A 22,206-nucleotide genomic window follows, 5' to 3' on the forward strand; every position below is an offset into this window, starting at 1 on the left:
AGAGAAGAGAAGAGAAGAGAAGAGAAGAGAAGAGAAGAGAAGAGAAGAGAAGAGAAGAGAAGAGAAGAGAAGAGAAGAGAAGAGAAGAGGAGTTCAGTTGGAAGGGACCTACAAAAATCAAGTCTGCCAAGTCTTCAAGTTCTGTATTTAATACAAATTATTCAGTGAGTTGTTTTGTGTAATTGCAAATACTATGTGTACAGCTACAAACATCACTGTATATATATAGACGTATATATCCTGCTGCAAAGAGCAGCAAAGGAAAATCACAGTTCTGTCTAAAACCCTACATCCCTCGTATATGAACAAAAGTGTCACTGGGAATACTGAGAACTTCTGGGACACTGTAGAATGAAAGGCAATTGTAAGAGCTGAGAGATGTGCAAAAGCATGATAACATGCAGAGGAGTATTAGGCAGGTTGGAGTGAGTAAAGGACTCTTGGATTTACTAAGATAGCTTTAATGTGGTTATACTGAGAGGATGCAGTGAAGTAGCTGCAGATTTGTGCACGAGCAAAAATACCACATTACAAGGAGAATTACTACTGTGAAGATGCTGGAATTGAACATTAGACTTCCTGTAATAGCAGGAGAGTATTCTACAAAAGCAGTCTTTGGAAATTCTGTGTCCTCACACTGAGATGATGATGTCTCTGCTTCTTTCCCTCCTGGTTATCTTCCCTTGTTAGGGCTCAGACAAATGGCCAGAGAGACAACTTGAGGCTTCCAGTCCAGCAGGAACTATTTTTGTTTTTTATTTTTATTTTTATTTTATTAGTGTCAGGGGAGGTTGCCCAAGTGACTGAAAATAGTGACAATACAGAGCTGGAGACAAGCAAGAGGAGGAGGACTTGCCTGTGAAAGGTTGTCATTTAAGATGTGATTCACACTCAGTAGTTTGAGGACTCTAGACTGGAGATGGTAGTAGTAGCAATGTGCTACTGGAGGCTGAGGCTTTCAAATATGCGTTTACAACTTTGATGAATGTTCTGTGGTCATCCTTCAGAGATAAAAAGCAGGGGAGAAGTGGCAAAGGAGAACCTAGCAGCTTCCCATTGCTTCCTTGGGGGAAAGATGGTAAGAAACAAACAAGAGATTCTACAGTATGGATAGGATGATAAGGTTGATAGTTGCTTATGAACACATAAGCAACATTGATTAAAATTTCCCACAATGGCTGAAATGAAAGGAATGGTACTAAGATAAATGAGAAATTTAAACAGAGGTTTTTAATATGCGTGGCTATATAACCTAAAAACTAACATTTCAAGGGCCAGTTCTATCTGGGACTTTGATATTCTGATACACGGTACAAACAATTTATTCAGTCTTTTGTTACCAGGTAAAAAAAAAAATATTTGTAACTCTATTAAAAATGATCGCATCAATAACTGTTTTCACATAGAGTGATAACACTATTTTTCTGCTCTTTTAACATTCCAAAATAAAACCTAAGATCAAGACTGGAGACAGGTGGTAATTTTCCTGACAGGTGGCCACATTACACAGCGTTTTCCTAGACCCTCCCCCGAAAAGCAAATGCAATCTGGAAGTGTACAACTGCCAGAAATATCTTGCTTTCTTTTCTCTTTGTTGTACGCTGTTTCCTCCTTTTTCCTCACTTCACATAGGAACTAAAATAACACACAGTTATGCACATTTGGGCAATGACATTTTTGCAATCTCCTCTGACATTTGAAGAATGTGTGCACTGAATCTATACATCCTGGGATTTCATACAGCATTTCTGTATGTCGCAGAACATTAAAAAAATGCCCGTATATCTGATCAGAGTGCCTAAAATCTGACTCTGAGAACAATTTCCACTTAAGCTACATAGTCTATCTAATGATTTTAATATATTACCAAAAACCTATGGATTAAGCCTCAGCAACAGTAAAGTATATGGAGAAAATAAGGTACAAGATGTATTCACACATCACACTGTTAGGCTGCTCTCATAGCAGAGCAAGGTGAAAGACTAAGAGAATCAGTCCTGAATTCCTTATGATCTGTAAGGTAACATGTAAGAGTACCATCAGAAGCATGCTTACAAACTTTCAGGCTAAATGCCTTTGAAACAGCTGCGGCTGAAGTTCCATCCTAAAAATGGAAGAACCTATATTCTTTACCCATCTCTCATTAGAGACTAAGTCAAATCACTTCACCGCTCAATGCCTCTATTTCCTCACCAATAAAACTGGAATAGCTCTACTGCTTCTCGTTTTAATCACTGTAATACTTAGTGATTAAGGGTTTTGCTAAGACATACTGCTTTTCCCCATTCTATAGCATCTCTTTTTCCAGTTTTCACTCATAACTGCCCGGATTATAAAACAATGATTTAGAACTATTTGAAAGTCAGTGCAAAGCTGCAAATGCAAAATGAAGATCTTAAAAACTAATCAATTCTGTCATTCTTTACATGTGATGCTTCTCAAGAGTGTTTAAACATCCTTTTTTTTAAAAAAAAAAAAAAAAAAAAAAAAAAAAAAGAGAGATCCAGCAGAACTACAGACTTCCCTACATTTAGCATGCTGTTAATGCTGTTATACCCACCAGCATTGGTTAATAAAATATATCTCTTAGTTTTCAAGTTCCTGGAAGTGAGAATTAATGTGAAGTCAGGTCTGTGCTTCCTGTTAAACATGATGAAAACAATATGAATGCCATTTTTTCCTGCAGAAGGTGGGAGAAAATATTTATAATGGAGATTTTATGATTTTAAGAACAGAAGTTGGGCTAACAGCTGAAATGTCTTTATGCAAAACAAATTTTAAATACAACTCTTTACCCATTATCATGAAAAGCAAATATATGTTCTTTTTCAAACATTTTATTTTAATTAGGAGAACAAAACCTAGGGGAAAATGCAGTCAAACTACGTGGAGGTAAAAAGTACAACATCCATGTGGAATAACCACATTCAACTCAGTACCATTGCTCTAGATTTACACTAGAATCCAGAATATTAAAAGGGCTAAAAGAAAGAAAAAAAGTGAAATGTTTCAATCACACTAGAAATTAGAAGCTTGCAAAGCAATAAAAACGACAAAACCTGATGAGTCTCCTGGGTTACTGAGGCCTGAAGGAAACTTATTATTATTATTATTATTATTATTATTGCTTATTGCTTTGATTCAGCTTTTAACAGAGTGTGTTGGTGAAGAATCCCTTATGCCCTTTTTTTTGTTGTTGTTGTTAGGTAATACTAACAAAAATTCTGATCAGATTATCAGAAATATAGGTTCAGAAACCAACAGACAGTGTTCTAAATAAATTACTATTAAATTTAGATGATAAATAAACAGTGCTTTGGAAGGATCATAGGAATGAAGCAGAATGGACTCCAGCAATAAATAAATAAATAAATAAAGGAAAAGAAAACTGTATGGATGATAACATATACATTTAAAAGCTACTTGAAATTATCTGGAAAGTTACAAACCTGTAAATCTTACAGTGGCACCTTGCAAACTTTTTCTGAAAAAAAAAAAACAACAAAGCAAAACACAGCAATATAGAATTTAGTCTAACCATTATTCTCTATAAACAAACAGTAAGTCCTCCAAAAAAAGGTAATAAGACACTGGTCTCTTGGTACTGCTTGGCCTTGTAAGAAATCATGAAAATGAACAATCATTTCTACAGTTTTCAAAAGGCTGCAAATAGTCCTTACACAGAGAAAATGAGGAAACTGTAGAGACATAGAATAAGAGAAAATTCCTCAACAGCTTGAGTAGGAGAAAATGATTATGTCAACAACCTGAAAAACCTGAATTTCAACAGTCTTCAAAAATTCCTAGTAGGATCTTCAAGAAACTGAAAAGCACTTCCAAAATGTGTAGGAGATAGGGGAGCATGGTCCAAGTTTGGTAGTGATTTTGACATTCTGAAGACAGTCACCAAAAGCAAGGGCACTTAGTTGGAAGTCACAATATTCCAGTGTAGATCTGGTACTGTCTGATTTATTTGTAAATCTGCACAAGGCCTGAAGAACTAAATATGTGATAAGGTCATTTGGTTCAGCAAGTTTATTAAGGAACTGTAAACAGACCTACACAAATGTAGTGAAAGACCAAGATCTATGCACGCTGTTTACAAATGCGAAGTAATCTGTCATTAGAAGAAAAAATACGTATAATTGCTTATGCACATTAAGAGAATCTGAAATAACAGCAGGATAGAACTGTAAAGCCCTATATCTAATGTTATACAAATTGTTGATGAATACAACTGCTGCAATAAAAGATCCCATGGGGGAGCCTATGTGCCTATAAGCTTCAATCTGACTTGAAGATTCACAGCTCAATTTCTCTCTAAAAGTTAACTTTGTAAGATTCTGTTGTTAAAAATATCCTGCCTAAAGTTCCACAACCATGTCTGAATAATAATTGCAATGAACAGTGACAACAAGGCTCCAGGGCATATGTACTATGATTATATAACCAAAGATTGACTAAAACTTAAAAAAAGACAGCTTCATTTCCATGGACAGTATAAAAACACCTAAATAACACTTGATAGTATTGTAGTTGGTCTTGAAATTTGTCAAGGAAAAAGAAAATTTTTAAATAAGCATTTATGAAAATTTATGTGTGAGAATCAAAAGACGTTCAATTATTATTTTTTTAATAGAAGATGCTCTCACAAGTCTGTTCTTTAAGCAGCTTGAAAATCCTTAGTGTCAAATTTTCAAACTATTTAGTTTAGGTAAGCTTTCTTTAGTATCATGCAAGCTACTTACTCATTTCAAAATCAGCAGCAAAGGCAGGTAAAACTGAATTACCTAAGTCTTTGATCACCTAAAAAGTCAGACTTTCCTTTCTAATCATTGCTATATGATTATATATAACTATAGAAACTATTAGTTCTTCCTACTCCCTATTAAGTAAGAAGAGAAAGTTGGAAGGGATCTTAAAGATCATCTAGTTCCAACCCCCCTGCCATGGGCAGGGACACCTCCCACTAGATCAGGTTGCTCCAAGCCCCATCCAATGTGACCTTGAACACTTCCAGGGATGGGGCATCCACAGCTTCTCTGGGCAAACTGTTCCAGTGCCTCACCACCCTCTGAGTGAAGAATTTCATCCTAACACCTAATCTAAATCTCCCCTCTTTTAGTTTAAAACCATTCCCCCTCATCCTAGCATTATCTACCTGAATAAACTGTTGCTCTCCATCTTTTTGTTAAGCCTCCTTTAAGTACTGAAAGGATGTCATAAGGTCTACCTAAAGCCTTCACTTCAGGCTGAACATCCCCAGCTCTCTCAGCCATTCTTCATAGGAGAGGAGCTCTAGCCCTCTGATCATCTCTGTGGCCCTCCTCTAGACCCCCTCTAACAAACTCACACCCTTCTTGTGCTGGGGGCCCCGGACCTGGACATAGCACTCCAGGTAAGGCCTCACAAGGGCCCTGGGGGGACAATCACCTCCCTCAACCTGCTTAACATTCCTCTGTTGATGCAGCCCAGGATACAGTTGCTGTCTTCTGGGCTACAATCACACACTGCTGGGTAATGTTGAGCTTTTCATCCACCAGAACTCCCAAGTACTTCTCTGCTGGCTGTTCTCAATGAGTTCTCCACCCAGTCTGTACTCATGTCAGGGATTGCCACGACCCAGTTGGAGCACCTTGAACTTGGACATGTTGCACCTCATCAGGTTCACATGGGCCCAATTCTCAAGCTTGTTCAGGTCCCTTTGGATGGCATCCCTTCCTTCTGTTGTATCAACTGCACCATTCAGCTTGGTGTCATCTGAAAACTTGCTGAGGGTGCACTTGATCCCACTGATATATATATATATGTATATCTTGTAAGCAGGATGATAAGAAACTACAGATTTAATTAGGAATGCAAAGCTACCAATGAAAGGACAAATAAACTCATGATTTTAATAGATTTGGCTATTTCTAATTCAGATTTTGAGAGGATCTTTATGTTATCGACTTTTCTGAAATTCAGCTGTGTTTTACATAAAGATTAATTCAATATTTACACTCATATTTTAAGTGTATGTAAATCAAGAAAATAAGTTATGATTCTTACACTAATGCAAAACTAATTCCAGTTTTGAGAGAATTATTTACTATATGATCACACTGAATTGTTAAAGAAGCGCTAAAGACTGTATATTAAAGAATGGTGAAGACTTTAAAGCCAAGAATTCAGAAAGATTATCAACTGCAAGAGTTGCGTTTGCATGTACAGTCTTGATCTGCTAATCCATAATTATGATTATGATGCCAACAGTGTATCAAAGAGGCCAGAAGTGGAATATACTTGCTAAAGACCAAATAAATTTAGGAGCCAATGGTCACATAGGTGAAACATTAAATATGTGAAATATTTGGAGGACAGCACATCCTTACTTAGCCACTGTTCTTTATGTTTGTAAGTGTTCATCACTGTCATGAATATATTTAAGGACTTCTTTTTTTCTACAGCTCAGAAAAATAGAATTGTGATATTACAATTTGTAAGACTTCCTGACACTGGTAGATGCTTTTCCATTTTACATATATAAATAGCAGAAATCATTTTAGAAGCTCTATTTATTAAAGGGCAAAGGACGTGAAAAGGCAAGTCTCAGGTCTTGCCAAAAATGAAAATATTTATCTCCAAAGATTCTGTTTAGCCAGCTCTAAGTCTGCAGGTGTCTCTGTCCAACAAACACTTTCTTGTTTGAATGACAAAGCGTACTTACAAAGCATGAGGAATCTGCCCCTATTAACAGTTCAGAATTTCTTGCATCTAAAAATAATAAGGAAACAAAAATGAACAGTTATTCTGCTCAAAATAAAAGTGCTATGAGCACACAGAAGTGACTCTATCACAACATTTGATCTTGAGTTCTTAAAAGTACATGTGTCAGAGGATAAAATGGTGTTTAAATTTGCTTTGCATAATTGACTGACGTTAAAGCCATTTCTATATTGGACTGTGGTTACAATTCTAATTTGCACTAAAAATGATAACAAATATATCTCCTAGGATAATGTCCCAATTGTATCCTTGGAAATACAGTAACTCCTGACTCCTTCAGTTCAGAAGCGTAGGATGTGCAGGTATGGGGGAGAAGGCAAAACTCATTAAGAGACAGGAAAAATGAGATCGTGGCTAGCAGGTTTTCACCTGAGGAAGGGAAGTTTTGTGTTCCAGCTCCTACCATAATCTGTGCATACTATCCAATGATTTGTTAATGCAAAACAACTGCATTCACTAAAAACAAGAGACATGGGCCCAGACAGGTAGCTTTGGCACTACCAGATCTATTGGATGTCATTTGATCTTCCAGTGTAAGGTATTATTTTACAAAAAAACAAGTATGAAACAAACACATGAAGTTATAATAAATTAGATATTCATTCTGTCTCGCTAGGATAACATGATCTACAACAATGAAAATAACTTCAGAAGTTATAATTATTGTATTCAAAAACTGTTTAAAATAAAATTTATAAACAGTCTGTGCACACAGACTAGAATACAAGAATCCTCCTTTAAAGTATTTGACTAAGTCATTAACCTATAAAGACATGGTTACACTTGCTTTTCACTTTGTGAAAAATACCTCACAGGAAGACCTCTCTCTATCATCTTTGACAGGTCTTGGAGAACAGGAGAGGTGCCTGAAGACTGGAGGATTGCCAGTGTCACTCCAGTCTTCAAAAAGGGCAAGAAGGAGGATCCGGGAAACTACAAGCCAGTCAGTCTCACCTCTGTCCCTGGAAAGGTGATGGAACAGCTTGTTCTGGAGGCCCTCTCCAAACAGTTGGAAGAGAAGAAGGTTATGAGGAGTAGTCAGCATGGACTTCACCAAGGAGAAATTGTGCTCAACCAACCTTGTTGCCTACTATGATGACATCACCAGCTGGGTAGATGTGGGGACAGCAGTGGATGTCATCTACCTTGACATCAGCAAGGCTTTTGATACTGTCTCCCATGACATTCTGCTAGCAAAGCTGAGAAAGTGTGGGATAGATGAGTGGACAGTAAGGTGGGTTAGAACTGGCTGACTGGCCGAGCTTAGAGGGTGGTGATCAGTGGCACAGAGTCTGGTTGGAGACCTGTGACTAGCAGTGTTCCCCAGGGGTCAGTGCTGGGTCAGGTCTTGTTCAACATCTTCATCAATGACCTTGATGAGGGAATAGTGTCCACCCTCAGCAAGTACGCTGATGATACAAAGCTGGGAGGAGTGGCCAACACACCAGAAGGCTGTGCTGCCATTCAGCAAGACCTGGACAGTCTGGAGAGATGGGCAGGAAGAAACTAAATGAGGTTTAACAAGTGCAAGTGTACACCCCTGCATCTGGGAAGGAACAACTGCATGTATCAGTACAGGCTGGGGGATGACCTGCTGGAGAGGAGCTCTGTGGAGAAGGACCTGGGGGTCCTGGTGGACGACAGGTTGACCATGAGCCAGCAGTGTGCCCTGGTGGCCAAGAAGTCCAATGGGATCCTAGCGTGCATAAAAAGGAACGTGGCCAGCAGGTCAAGGGAGGTGATCCTCCCCTTCTACTCTGCCCTGGTCAGACCTCATCTGGAGTACTGTATCCAGTTCTGGGCTCCCCAGTACGAAAAAGACAGGGGTCTCCTGGAAAGAGTCCAGTGGAGGGCCACAAAGATGATACAGGGTGTAGAGCATCTCCACTATGAGGAAAGGCTGAGCGACCTGGGTCTGTTCAGCCTTAAGAAGACTGTGAGGGGATCTGATCAATGTTTATAAATACCTGAGGTGTGGGAGACAAAGGGATATGGCCAACCTCTCTTCAGTGGTCTGTGGGGACAGGACAAGGGGCAATGGCCACAAAATGGAGCACAGGAAGTTCCGCAACAACATGAGAAAGAACTTCTTCACAGTGAGGGTGACGGAGCACTGAAACAGGCTGCCCAGGGAGGTTGTGGAGTCTCCTTCTCTGGAGATACTCAAGACCTGTCTGGACGCCTACCTGGGCAACCTGCTCTAGGGAACCTGCTTTGGCAAGGGGGTTGGACCCGATGATCTCTGGAAGTCCCTTCCAACCCTACAATTCTGTGATTCTGTGAATACATGATCTGGTAGGAAAAATGTTCTTGTGTATAATGGGATATGTAGGTTAAAAGTCTTCAGTGAGAAAATTGATGTGAGACTCTCCTATCTCAAGTCAGTATTTAAACTTACTAGTTTAAGTAAGTTTATCCACTAGTTTAAATACTAGTGGATACAGGATGAGCACAAATGCGAAGATGTAGCATCCATCCCTGCATTTGATGTTCCGTCTGATCTTGTACACTTACTCTGAGAGGGTCTGCTGACTCTTATCCTTCAACAGATATTGCTGGAGAATTGTCTAGGTGATTAATCACGTTAATGCTCTATCGAATACTGAGCCACCTGACCCTTATAAAAGTAAGACACTTGTGAGTGTCTACAAAAACAACATTTAGATCGTCTGAAGAGGATGGGCATTTCTCAGGATAGAAAAATGAGCAGAGATGTTCAGAAGTTCAGTTTCAATTTCAGATGCTTGAATTCTACCTAAATCTTGCTTAGGCACTCCAGTGAAGTGTTTAATGTTACAGAATTCAATTGGGTTGTTCTTGTGAATAAAGCAATGTACTGGGTCAGATCTTAACACATGTGCTGTTGTGGCTATACATTAGTTTTATAAATTTCCCACCCCTTAACTTTTGGAATTCTCCATGTAATCAGATGTTATCACTGGGAGCATATACTAATATCTCTCAAGTGCATGCATGATTTCTCAACAAGACTATCTCATGCACAAATTGGATGACTCAGTTCCTTCAGGGAGTAAATAAACAAAATCTCTCACACCTTAAATGGGAAGAAGATTAACAACCCTCAGTAAACTGAAAGAGAACAGACAAGCAGTCTATACCATTTAGCATAATGCAAAGAAATACTCTGCAGACTTAATGAATAAGTAAAGGGAGAGAGCTTAAACCTTGCAGAGAGGACAAGGAAGAAAAGTACAAAATGAAAATGTGAAACCATCATGTCAATTTGTCAAATCATTTTGGCTTTAAAATATTGAGGAAAAAATGTACAACTTACAGTTTATTAGAAGATTAGTTGTTCAATTCATGCCATTTGGATACCTCTCAAAGAACAGAAAAAAAGAAAAAATAAAATAAAATAAAATAAAATAAAATAAAATAAAAAACACAGATAATGCTACTTATGCCCTATTTATGTACTGGATTCTCCATTAAGAGGACATAACACGTATGTAAAGAATCTCCTCTCTGCATCACCCTGCAGTCAACTCTTACCTTCCAGGATCCTCTTATCAATACACTATAGGTAATAAACATCACCTTGCCTACTTGGTTTCACAAATGGCATCTAAACTCTTCACTCTAGCACTTCCTTTTCTATTTAAAAATGGCCAAAATCAAACATAAGTTTTCATTTAATTTTTACCTAAGAGACTACATTCTCGCATTCCAAAATGATGTCCCTCTCATGAATTTGCCTAATAAGATAAAATGAACTGGCATTAAAGCTATGCAAATAATCTACTGACTAGAGAATGTATGAGGTCTGTATAAGGAATATAGGGTCTTCCTAGCCTAATATATAGCCAAATATATTTAAGTAAGTTCCTCAACAGATAAAGTTTGTGTTAGCCACTCCTTAGCTCTAAGCATTTATCTTAAAGTGAGATTTCTCAAACTCTACAAATTAAGATTAATAGAACTGCTGTGAACAACGAAGTACTGTTGTTATAATCTAAGTAGAAGTGGGGCAAACATCTAAATACATCTGAGATCAAGAAATTACTTGAAGCTGTGAACTTAAATCGTGTGAATAATTAGGAAAAAAAAAAAAAAAAGACTAGGTTGCAACTTCTAATCATAGACTTCCAAGAGACTGTGCAGTTGAGTAAAATTATTCATGTGCATGCCTACTACTCAAATGTTAGTAAACTTCTACCACACATCCCATTTATTCATTGAAGAGTTTCTGATCTCACAGTAAAAGCACAGTGCATTTGAGATCAGTTTGTATCATATAGGCTGCATAATTCAGCCAATCTGAATTTATTTACTGACATGTTTGAAATATGTAAATAAAATGTCATAGAGCTATCAATTTTGCATTGTAGAAAATACAGCTAAATAACAAAACAGAAACTCCAACTCTCCTACAAGCCTTAATATTTAAAATGTACCTTCTGTAACTGCTTAAAATCTAGCAGTGCATTGTGTGATTAAGCTTTCTTGGTGCAATCACAGAAACAAAACCAAAACCAACCAAACAAAAACACACAGAAAAATTAACCATAATACAAAACAATTAAATTCTGTTATGTCCTGCTTACGTTCTGTGAACTTTTTAGAACAAATTTTGAATAGTGATACACAAACATACCCAGACTTAATATCTACTCAGCAAGATGAAAAAATCCCAGAGATTGTTCACTAGAAATCACAATTATTATCAATAATTAGAGAGAAGACTGTAAAATCTTACTCAGTTTTGCAATGACAGCATACTAATACCACTAGATTTCCAGTCATCATTACTTGAAAACCATACATATTCAAATAAATGGGACTGAAGAATTTTTGAGAAGTACACTGAAATTAGTTGGGATGGAGTATATTTTCCTCATGGCAGCCTCTCTGGTGTTGTGTTTCGATTTATGACTAAAACTCTGTTGCTTTCATGCCAGATTTTTACAACTGGGGAGCACTGCTTGGACAGCATCAAGGTTTCCTTTTTCTGCTGAGCTCTCTTGGGAGCTGGCTGGAGTGCACCAGAAGCTGGGAACACAGCTGGGGCAGCTGACCCAAACCTACCAAAAGGATATTCCATTACAAAACCACATTGTGCCCAACAATGACAGCTCAGAAAAATGTGGATGAACCAGAGACTTTTGTGGTTATGGCACTCATCTTGCCAAGTAACCATTAATGTGCTGAGGCTCTGCTTACCAGGAAGTGGTTGGACATCTGCCTGCTGATGGGAATTCATGAATGGATTCCTTATTTTGCTTTGCTTGAGCACATAGCTTTTCTTCACTTACTAAATTGTTATCATCTTGACCCACAAGTTTTCTCACTTTTGCTTTTCTGATTCTGTCCCCTGTCCTACTAGGGGGAAATGAGTGAATGCCTGTGTGCTGCTTGGCTGCAGGCCAGGTCAACCACCACAAGACACTATCAAAGAAAGACTCTACTTGACAAATCTGCGATGTAATACCTAATGAAATATGCCTATAAAGCAAACATGCCCGGAAGAAGAAGGACTATAAAGGAAGGGACTTTTCTGAATTTTATCAAAACCCAGTGTAACTGAAAGGTGGCTTCCTGAGTCCTCCTTTACTTGTATGTATTTTGGTATGATGTTAGCACAATAGCAGACACAACAATCTTAAAATAAGTGTCATTTATTTTTTCTTTTATATTTAGTCTTTAAAGTAGTTATTATGAATGATTTTATTGGACTGGTCTTTGCATATCAACAAAAAATCAGAAGAGGTGCTGAGGACATTATTGTAATGACACAGGGCACAATCCAGGAAGCTTGACACTGTCATAATTTACATTCCCATACATAGTGGAGATAGAGCAAAAATCCGAAAGTTCACATTCTGCAGGTGTGTGATTGCATACACCACCAGTGCTCAGATATGGTCTTTCTTATTTCTAATTTTATTGTTCCCATTTGTACCATCTCTGTGTGGCAACACTGTTTCCTAGCCTGAGTCCCTAGTCCAAGTTTGGACAATGTGCCCTGTGAGGTGCCAGAAAAGGGCAATGCAATTTAATCCTGCATCTGCAGAAACTATGTTGGCAGTACATTTTAATGAACACATTTACCTGGGGCTCTTTTTCTATCAAAAACAGATAGGCAGAATGATATTTAGTGAGTCTTTGCTTCAAAGATTGCTTTGTGTATGACTGACTGGAGGTTCTGGTCCTAAAAACATAAGCTCAGATTTGTGGGGCAGCATTTTCCTCTGGATGTGGAATGACCAAGAGTCGATACAAAACTTTCAGTTGAGGAGCAGAATCACAGAGGCCCTCTGCTCTAAGTTAATACCATGACTTCACCTTCCACTTATTTAGAAGTCCATGTGTGTTTTCAAGAGTGTCAGTCACTCCATGGAGCCTTGCAGCTCCAACTCTGAATTTTTAATTAGTAAGCAGTTTGCAATGAGTAAGTGCACCAATGATGATAGAATGCCTCAGATACAATCCTTCAAACTATCTCCTTTCAAATAGTAACAGTAGGACACACCAACAAAACCATCCCAGCCTTAGCCAGTTCATTGAATCTACAATTCTGAAGTACTGCTCAGCCCTGCTGTAACTACCTAAAACTCATGAACTACCATCTCATGTTATGCAAGCCTTAGAGGTCCACCAGTGTAGACATATAAGAATATCAACAGTTAATATTAATATTAATTCTGGCCTATGATCTGATGGAGAATAATGCCTTCATTACATCAGGGACAGAATCTTTATTAGTGTTTGGGTGCCTATATATCACAACTGGTGATGCTGGCTAACGGCAGGTTCAACATGAGTCAGCAAGTGTCCCCTGGCAGCCAAGAGGGCAAACCAATTTTGGGGTACATTAAACACAGCATAGCCAGCTGGTCAAAAAAGGTCAAAAAATGGTCAAAGCTCCCATAACATCCAGCATTGGTACAGCCTCACCTTGGATATTGTGTGCAGTTCTGGGCTCCACAATATAAAACGGGTGCAAATGTACTTGAATGTGTCCAAAGGAGGGGAACAAAACTAGTAAAAGGGCTGGACACATGTCCTGTGAGAAGAGGCTGAGGACACCTGGGTTGCCCCATCTGGAGAAAAGGAGCCTGAGAGGTGACCTCACAGCTCTCTGCAACTCCCTGAGGAGGGGAAGTGCAGAGGAGGTGCCGGCCTCTGCTCCTGTCACCGATGATGGGATGCATGGGAACAATACAACACTGTGCCAGGGCAGGGTCCAACTGGACGTTAGGGAAAATTCCTTTCCCATGAGGGTGGTCAAACACTGGAGCTGGCTTCCTGGAGAGGTGGTTGATGCCCTATGGCTGCCAGTGTTCAAGAGGCATTTGGATAATTCTCTCAGCAACATGTTTTAACTTCTGGTTAGTCCTGAAGTGGTCAGGCAGTTGGACTACACGATCTCTAAAGATCCCTTCCAACTGAACTATCCTATCCTATCCTATCCTATCCTATCCTATCCTATCCTATCCTATCCTATCCTATCCTATCCTATCCTATCCTATCCATTTTATTCACAACAGAAGCTGCATACCTCCATGCTGCTGGGTCTTGAGAATAGGCCCTGACAATGATGGAGCCCATTCCTGGTTTGGCTGCCCCTTAAGACACATAGGGGTAAGTCAAAAGTGCTTGACTTAGTGCAAAGCCTTATGTCCCTCTAAATCATAGGTGCTCTCTGCAAAGACTCAGGACAGCCTTTCCTTTAGACAGGAATAGTGAGGCCTAGTTTTTTTCAGCACTAACTCCCAAATTCTGCAAATGAATTTACTTTGTGTCCAGAAGGGGACTGTGAGGGTTGGAAGAAATGTGCTTAAGTGGTGGTGACTTCTACATGCAAAATTCTAAACTGTCTTTGACCTCTTTAACACCAAAACTAAAAAGGAACAAGTTGCCACATTTTCCCTCCCTGCACTTCCTTCGGATGATGATACTGATGCCACGGTCACGTTCTTCGATGCCTCCTAAGACTTGCCTGCTTCAACCATTCACTTTCTAATAGCTCTTGATCCACAAGCTCTTTTGGACAAGATTGGTTTCTCCAATGATGCTCTTTTTTGGTTATTCCTTCTATACTCATGTTTGGCTTTGAATGCTACATGTGCAACACTCAGGAAACGTCTTAGTTCTTGACTTGAACAACTTCCTTAGAAAAATATGTAATTCAGATGCTGCTTTGCACAGGTCAGAAGAAAGGTGGAGATTGAGATTATGTTGCTTGCTTGCTGTTCCACTAAGTAAAGGAAGGAGTCAGGGCTGAGGAATAGAAATGTGATGATGATGAGAAGTAGAGTGAAGTAGGTCATGGTTAGGGAAAGAGGTACTGAGTTTGCCATAACCTCATCAAGGAAACCTTTCCCTCCTCCTCTCCTGAATGAGATCATAGTCTGTCCATCTCCTCATTTCTCAGACCTCTATACCTAAGACAGAAATGGGTCTTTTTTTTCACAGCACAAAAAAAAGAATCCCAGTATATGCATGTACCTATATGCTTAGGGTTTGCTGTTTTGCTAGATAGTAGTTTTCCTAAACTACTTGGAGAATGCCACCAAAATTATTCCCTAGATTAAAAATAAATAAATAAATAATAATAATAATAAAGACAGGATAAATAACTAAATGCATAGGTTGACTTCAAATTTCTGTATTTTAATGATGTTTGCCAAATTTAGGTCGTGAATATATTTCTAAAAAGATAATTAGCAGTTGGAAGGGAGAGCAGATTGATGTGCATTACTTCCTATGCATGACAACATTTCCGTTGATTAAAGTTTTGAACAAAAAAAGGGGAGGAAAAGATGAAAACCTCTATAGATTGTCCAGAATCTAATTAAGACATACCAGTTCTCTCAGAAAGTTGCCTATCACCACTAGGCAGCATTTCAGCAACATGGTAAGTTTTTTTATTATTAATAAACTCAATAAAATTGTTGAAACAAACACACAAAGTATTTTTTTTCAGATAGTGATCTTAAATGCAGTCATCAGCTCTGATCAAAATCCTGCCAGATCCATCCACCTGTGTGCCAATTTTATGTGCATCTCCCAATACATTAAAATCTATTTTTTTAGTACATTTGTTTGCAGATGTCAGACTTTTTTTTTTTTTTTTTTTCCTCCTGGATAAACATCAATTGAAAGTGCAGTAAGCCCAATACATTTAACTGTAACATATTTAACCTGTTTACTTATAATGCATGAAACAGACCTGGGACACCAATGGCCCCAAATATAAACATATATTCAGAGGCCTAATATGTACACACATATGAGTGCACACACAGACAGATATTTAATAATCTCAGAACAGATTTAAAATTCCCTAAATTCTGGGTCTGTCAGATACAATCATACAAATCAATTTGAATATTTTTATATATTTTATACTTTTTTGTTCTTGTAGATTGACATTAAATTAATTTCTCTAATAACCCATTTAGGTATTCATGCATATAAAAATACACATATGTATGTATTGATTACCAGTGGGATTTTCAGAAAAACTTATGTTAGGAGTACTGACTCAGTGAGGTTTGTGTTCCTGAGTCACTCAAGCACATGGGAAAAATCCCAAATATATTCCACAATGAGATAAAGATGAAATGCATCAATGATTCTTCCAAATCAAACACCAGAACTTTAGTTTTATGATCTTGTCTGCCCTTCCCCCATTCCATCTGTGCAATAAATCACAGAGTAAACAGCATGGAAGACAGCTTATTTTAAGGATGAAGATCTAGTGAAGCCTTGTTTAGATTAAGAGACAGCAGTTTTAGGGAGAGTAAACCTGCCACACTTTATATTTAGATGTTATGCCACTGTTCTCACAGACCATCACTTTACACTATATTGCTTTCTTTAAATATATCCATCCTGATGTCCAACCTGACATCAAGCATTCTTTATCATGCTTCCTTTAACTACTGTAAAATTCCATGTCTCCTCAGAACTCCAAAGGTGATGATTTAATTTGTGCTCTTTGATTTTCTCCAGAGCTCACAAACATCCCCAGTTGTACTTCCCCCTAACACGGTCTCTCTGTGTACATCAGCTGCTGAATATCCATGCTCTTCAGTAGAGCTATCTTAGGTTTAGATTTCACCTTCCCCTTTAATTAGGATAGGAACTCCGGAGTCAGATATATGACTATGGGCTATTTCGTGGAAAAAACTGAGATAGCCTTAAAGCTGTGTTTTATTTTTCAAAAGATGTACCTATTAAAATAAGTATTGCTGTACCATATTTGACATTCCAAAAATACCCCTGCTATCAAAGCACAGGAAGAAACACACAAAATAGGCTACAAAAATTATTCCCAATATGGTCCAAAAGCAGAATCTCTGTTGAGAAAAGCCTACAGAATTTTGTTCTGATTTGCAAATGGATCCACACAAAGAGTTTTTTAATATGACCGAAAAGTAGGCCATCTTTCATACCACTCAAAATCGAAAGGCTATTTCTACATTTTGTGGCAAAGTTCAGAGACAACTGCTTTCTGTCACAGTTGAATATCTGGAAAGTAATTTCATAAGGTAAGATGATTCAATTTAAGGACCTGCTCTTTAGTGCCTAATTTTCTGTCTCTCCTCCATCTCTCTTCCTGTCCAGTCCCAACTATGCGCTCCTTCCAGCCTCCTTATGTATCACTCTGACAAGCACAAGAAGTAAGCACCATTAATTCAGTTAACAATCTATCAGATAAGTAATACAGCAAAACTGAAAAAGTATTTCACCAGGTTAGTGAACTGGAGTGCTTTTGGAAAGATCTGCGGAGCACTGGAGTCAGAACAAGGAAAGCATCAGGACTGTGCAGCTAAGCGAAAGCTTGTGGCAGAGCAGAAACTCCACTTTCATGTGTTAGTGAGTTGGAATAATTTTCTTTGCTTAGGAATAAAACATCTACTGTATTGTCTGGTGACACGATAATATGGCAAGCTGTTACACCTTTTAGAAAGGCCTCGCACAGGTTGTAGATGGCTTGCTTTTTTGCTCAAGCAACAAACAATGAAAATCAAGATTTCATTGCCCCATGGCACCATCCATGACAACACGAAGCCTTTCAATCTAAAGAATGTGTATTATTGATAACAATAGATAAGATTAAAGATATGTCCAAAGATGTATTATTAATTTAAGCTGGTATGATGATGGATAAGCTTTTAATGGGGTGGAGGCCACTCCAGACCCAGTAGTTTTCTTTGCACTGGATTTAAACTTTCCATCATTTCTTAATATGCAAAGATGGTAACAGCTATGGAATAGTATCTTTCAGAATTTGTTACTGCAGCTGACCACCAATAATCAGTGACTCAGTATAATAATATGTAGATGCTCATATGCCTGAAGTAGGAGGATATACTGGCTAAGCACATCTTTGATATGATGGAAGAAGTCAAAGGCAAAAGATCCAGTGACTCTGTAAAGTACCTATAATGAATTTTTGCAAGAGTTTGTGAGCTGGATTACTGACAATATGGAAATATGTATCCTTAAACCTGATAGCAACACACCACTTCTACATGTCTGTCTGCTCTTGGAATAATCGTTGCTAACAACACTGATTTTATTCAGATAGAGGATGTGACAAAACCCTAGTCTTCTTTTCCCCTGAAATGAGGAAGAGACTTCAGTCTGACCAAGTTTCATAATTTCTTTCCCCCTTGTATGGTGATATACAATCTCTGATAGTAATTAGAGACTGCATGCTTTCTTTTGTTGTGTGTAATGTCAGAAGGTTCTCCAGACTAGGAGCAGAGAATTACATGGAGAGAATAAGAAAAGGAAGTCAATTTCATTGCCCTTCGTCATCTGAACATGTTTGCCTGAAGCAAGGATAGCCCAGACAAAGTGGCAACAAGACATGATCTGAGCAATGATCCAAGTACGGGTGCTGAGAACAGGCTTCTAAGAGGGAAAGAATTGTCCTTAGAGGAGAAATACAATTTTCTGTGTATAGGATGAATGAGAAGGATGACCAGATGATAAAGCAATTGTTTCTAGAATGGGTGTTTTGCCCTTTGTTTGCAGGTTTCAGTACCCCATGTTGGTAACAGGAAGACACTCTTTCATCAGAGATTTGCAGTGCACTCATTCTGGGGAAGGAGCACAGCTCTCCTGTGCAGATACAGCACCCAGCAGACAGTGATGCAGGTAGAAGCTACATTGTTTTCTGAAGTTCTTTGAGAATCCCACAGAGACTGCTAGGATCACTAGAGCATAGCAACAGCAATTCCCATTGCTATAGAACTATTTCTGTTACATCTAAAGCAGCCTCAAAAGAAATCTAGGAGAAGGCAAATTGACTCTCATTCCACAATGAATTTTCATTTATCTCTGTACTGTAATGGAAATTTATGAATAATATCCTCTATTTCAGGCCAATTTAGAATAGTCAATTTCAGTTGTGCTGCTGGATCATTTGAAATGATCACCCGAAGCAGTGATGTTAAACCTTTATTCTCAACACTGAAGTACATGCTTCATTTTCTTTGGAAAGAGCTTATCCTTTGAGATTTGTTAACTTGTGACCAGTAGACAGCCCAGTACTTTGTGAGCCTTTTGGAAAGACAGGGAAGCAACCATACCATTACATGACCTGCACTGGTCACAGGAAAACTTATTCTATATTGTTACATGAATACTAAACATAAACTTGCTATGCCTTTGTGTTGCCCAGCACAACAGAGTTTGATCCAATCTGTGACTTTTTGTTGCTAATAAATAAATAATTAAATGAATGCATTTCTCTGATGCTAACCAGTTTGTCCTTTTATGCTCTCCACAATACTGGTTAGAAGCACCAGCTTCACCACCAGAAAATGATGAATGTGTGGAACAAATTCTTTCATTCTGTTATGTAACACATTCATTGCAGAATGAAATTGTGTTGCTCTATTAATAACTACTATTACAGGATACTGTGGAAACAGAGAACCATAAAAATCTATACAGTTTTTAGCTTATTTTAAGAAAATCCATTAAAAAATGTGTTTTCATAAGTAATACTAAACCTTTACATCTTGGCTTGAATCTTATTGCCTGACTTCAACAATTACAAATGGCTGCAACATGATTGGCTTAAATGAGTCTTGTTCAGTGTGTGGTCCCAGGCCCTGTTTCACTGATCACTGTTCATTGCTGCGTACAAAGACAAAGTTATTAGTCCACGAAGAGGCTTTTATATAGTATGTTCTGTGAACCTTTGAGAGCCAAGTTGAGAAGCCTCAGTTAAAATGAATAAATAAGTAATTCTTTTTATGGCACATGCTGTCTTCAAAGCATTGCTCCATCGACTCAATTAAGCAAACAAGGCTCTGTGTGCCCAAGCTGAGAGGCATTTATGTTATGAGATGACATATCACTCAAAAAAATCACATTATCTGATAATTTTGATGCCTTTGTTTGATTCAAGTCCTAGAAATTTTTCCTATAAATGAAGTAGGCTTTCACTAGCAAAGCCGGAGAAGAGAGATTAAAGGAGAAGGTACTTTGAAAAACATTCTTCTCCCTTCTTCCTCTGACCCTTCAATAATCCATTTCCATAGATGATCTATATAGAGTTTTATACAAAGTGAGGGATACAGTCTATTTTCTGCTATGTGTTCCAATCCTGTGGCAAGTGACATGCAGGTTTAACTTACTTCTGCATGAAAATGTATTAATTCAGGCTCTGCACCTGCATTTTTATTGAGGGTTTTTCATAGGTATAGGATGCTTAGCCAGTAGCAGCTCTGCTCCTACACAAGCCAGGTTGCTGAGATGGAAAGAAGTGGTGGGACTGGGAGTCAATCTTCTGTAAGGTCTTTTTCCTACAGTACCTACATTACCTATGAAATTCCCAGTCTCCCCACTCATAGAAGACAACATCACATCTATGAATCTTCCAGAAGAAAAGCTCCAGCTTTCTAACCTTTCATAACTTCCAAAAGAAGAAAACATGACTATTAGACTTACACTTTCTCAGAAGTACACAAATTGAAGGGGATTTTCTATTTTGTAATTATGTTGAATGGAATATATTCAATCTACTTCATCCAGATATATATTAAGAGTAGAATCTGAAGCACAGCTTGTTGCATAACTGGTTCTGTTGAGTCTTGTGGAAAGAAAATGAGGCTTATGTAAACACAAACCATTCAGAACAAGAGCACCCAAAAATGGAGGAAATTAAAATTTCAGTCATGTTACATGAGGCACAGATTGGTTCTCCAGGAGGAATTTTTTTTTTTAGATTGTCACCTGCCTTTGCTTGGTATTTTATATAGCATTGTCCCCTACTTTCAACCCTGGAATTTATTTATCTACAAGAGGTTGTACAAAGTATTGGTTTATTACTTCTGCATCCTGTAACTCTTAAACCTTCCTGTAATATTCTTTCTTCTATTTTTTCTTACTTCATATGTAGTTTTACCAGATTGGAATGCATTTGAACCAAGACAAATTAAGAAAATTATTCAGAGAAACATTTTGAAATACATCACATATAAATATTCTCCTCCTATCTTTCGATAACCGAAGTTGTTATTTCCAATTTATATCCAATTTATTCTGTGTAGACATCCAACTTAAACTTCCTGCAGTATAAAAATACCTGTAAGGTTCTGGCACTAATGTACCTTTGTAATTAATGAAGAGAAACAGACACTTTTAAACAGTTTCATCCAACTTACTTGAAACATCTCCTCCAGGAAGAAATGAATCGTGCCCTAAAATCACCAATTTCCCACCATTCAATTAGAAGAGTTTAAACAATATCTCATACATTGATATCTAGAGTGTCTCCAGTTGGCTAGCTGCATTGCAGCAGTGAATTTATTAGGACAACATTTACACCTTGCTTATCACCACATTGTAGTTTACCTTTACGCACTAAAAAATCTCTACTTTTACTTGCTGAAAACAAAGAAATAATTCTGCTTTATGTTAAATGGAATATGCCAAAACCATACACCAAGAACTCATTCAATTTTTTTTCCTTTGGACACTTTCAGAAACTAATGGTAATTCCTCAACAGCACATCGTTTTCCAGTCCATATAGCAAAGCAAAATGAGATGTAACATAGCATCATAAACTGCAAGCTTACCTGAGTGCTTGCAGATGTAAAGATGATTCACATCACTGCATTACAAATACATAGAAATCATATAAATTATGAATATGAAAGGATACATTCGTATTGCTCCTGTTCTCGTTCCAATTGCCAGAATTTTCTGAACTGGGTCAAAAGCTAAGGCAGTGGGTAGATAAGGAAAACCATGGCGAACCGTCTGAAACAGAACAAATAAAAAAAGTGAATGAAATGCAACCACAAATAATAAAATAAAAGCATGTATGTTTTATTGTACACGTACAGAAAGATAATCTATATTTTGCTTTATGTTGTATTATTTGCAATACATTTCCAGAACAGTATTAATTAAAATATATCATTATTTTGAATACAGAGGTGAAT

General features: G+C 37.8%; 1 protein-coding gene across 10 annotated transcripts in view; it reads right to left on the reverse strand.

The window, feature by feature from the left end:
• Positions 1–22,206, reverse strand: part of STXBP5L (syntaxin binding protein 5 like) — a 202,619-nt gene that overhangs the window by 165,034 nt on the left and 15,379 nt on the right. For all 10 annotated transcript variants that reach the window (XM_035314746.1, XM_035314751.1, XM_035314754.1 and 7 more), the window contains one exon: positions 21,924–22,021. In XM_035314746.1, coding sequence (XP_035170637.1) covers positions 21,924–22,021 — 98 coding nt within the window. The remainder of the gene's footprint in view (positions 1–21,923; positions 22,022–22,206) is intronic.

This window comes from Oxyura jamaicensis, chromosome 1, assembly GCF_011077185.1.
Source record: "Oxyura jamaicensis isolate SHBP4307 breed ruddy duck chromosome 1, BPBGC_Ojam_1.0, whole genome shotgun sequence".
Taxonomy (NCBI): Eukaryota; Metazoa; Chordata; class Aves; order Anseriformes; family Anatidae; genus Oxyura; species Oxyura jamaicensis.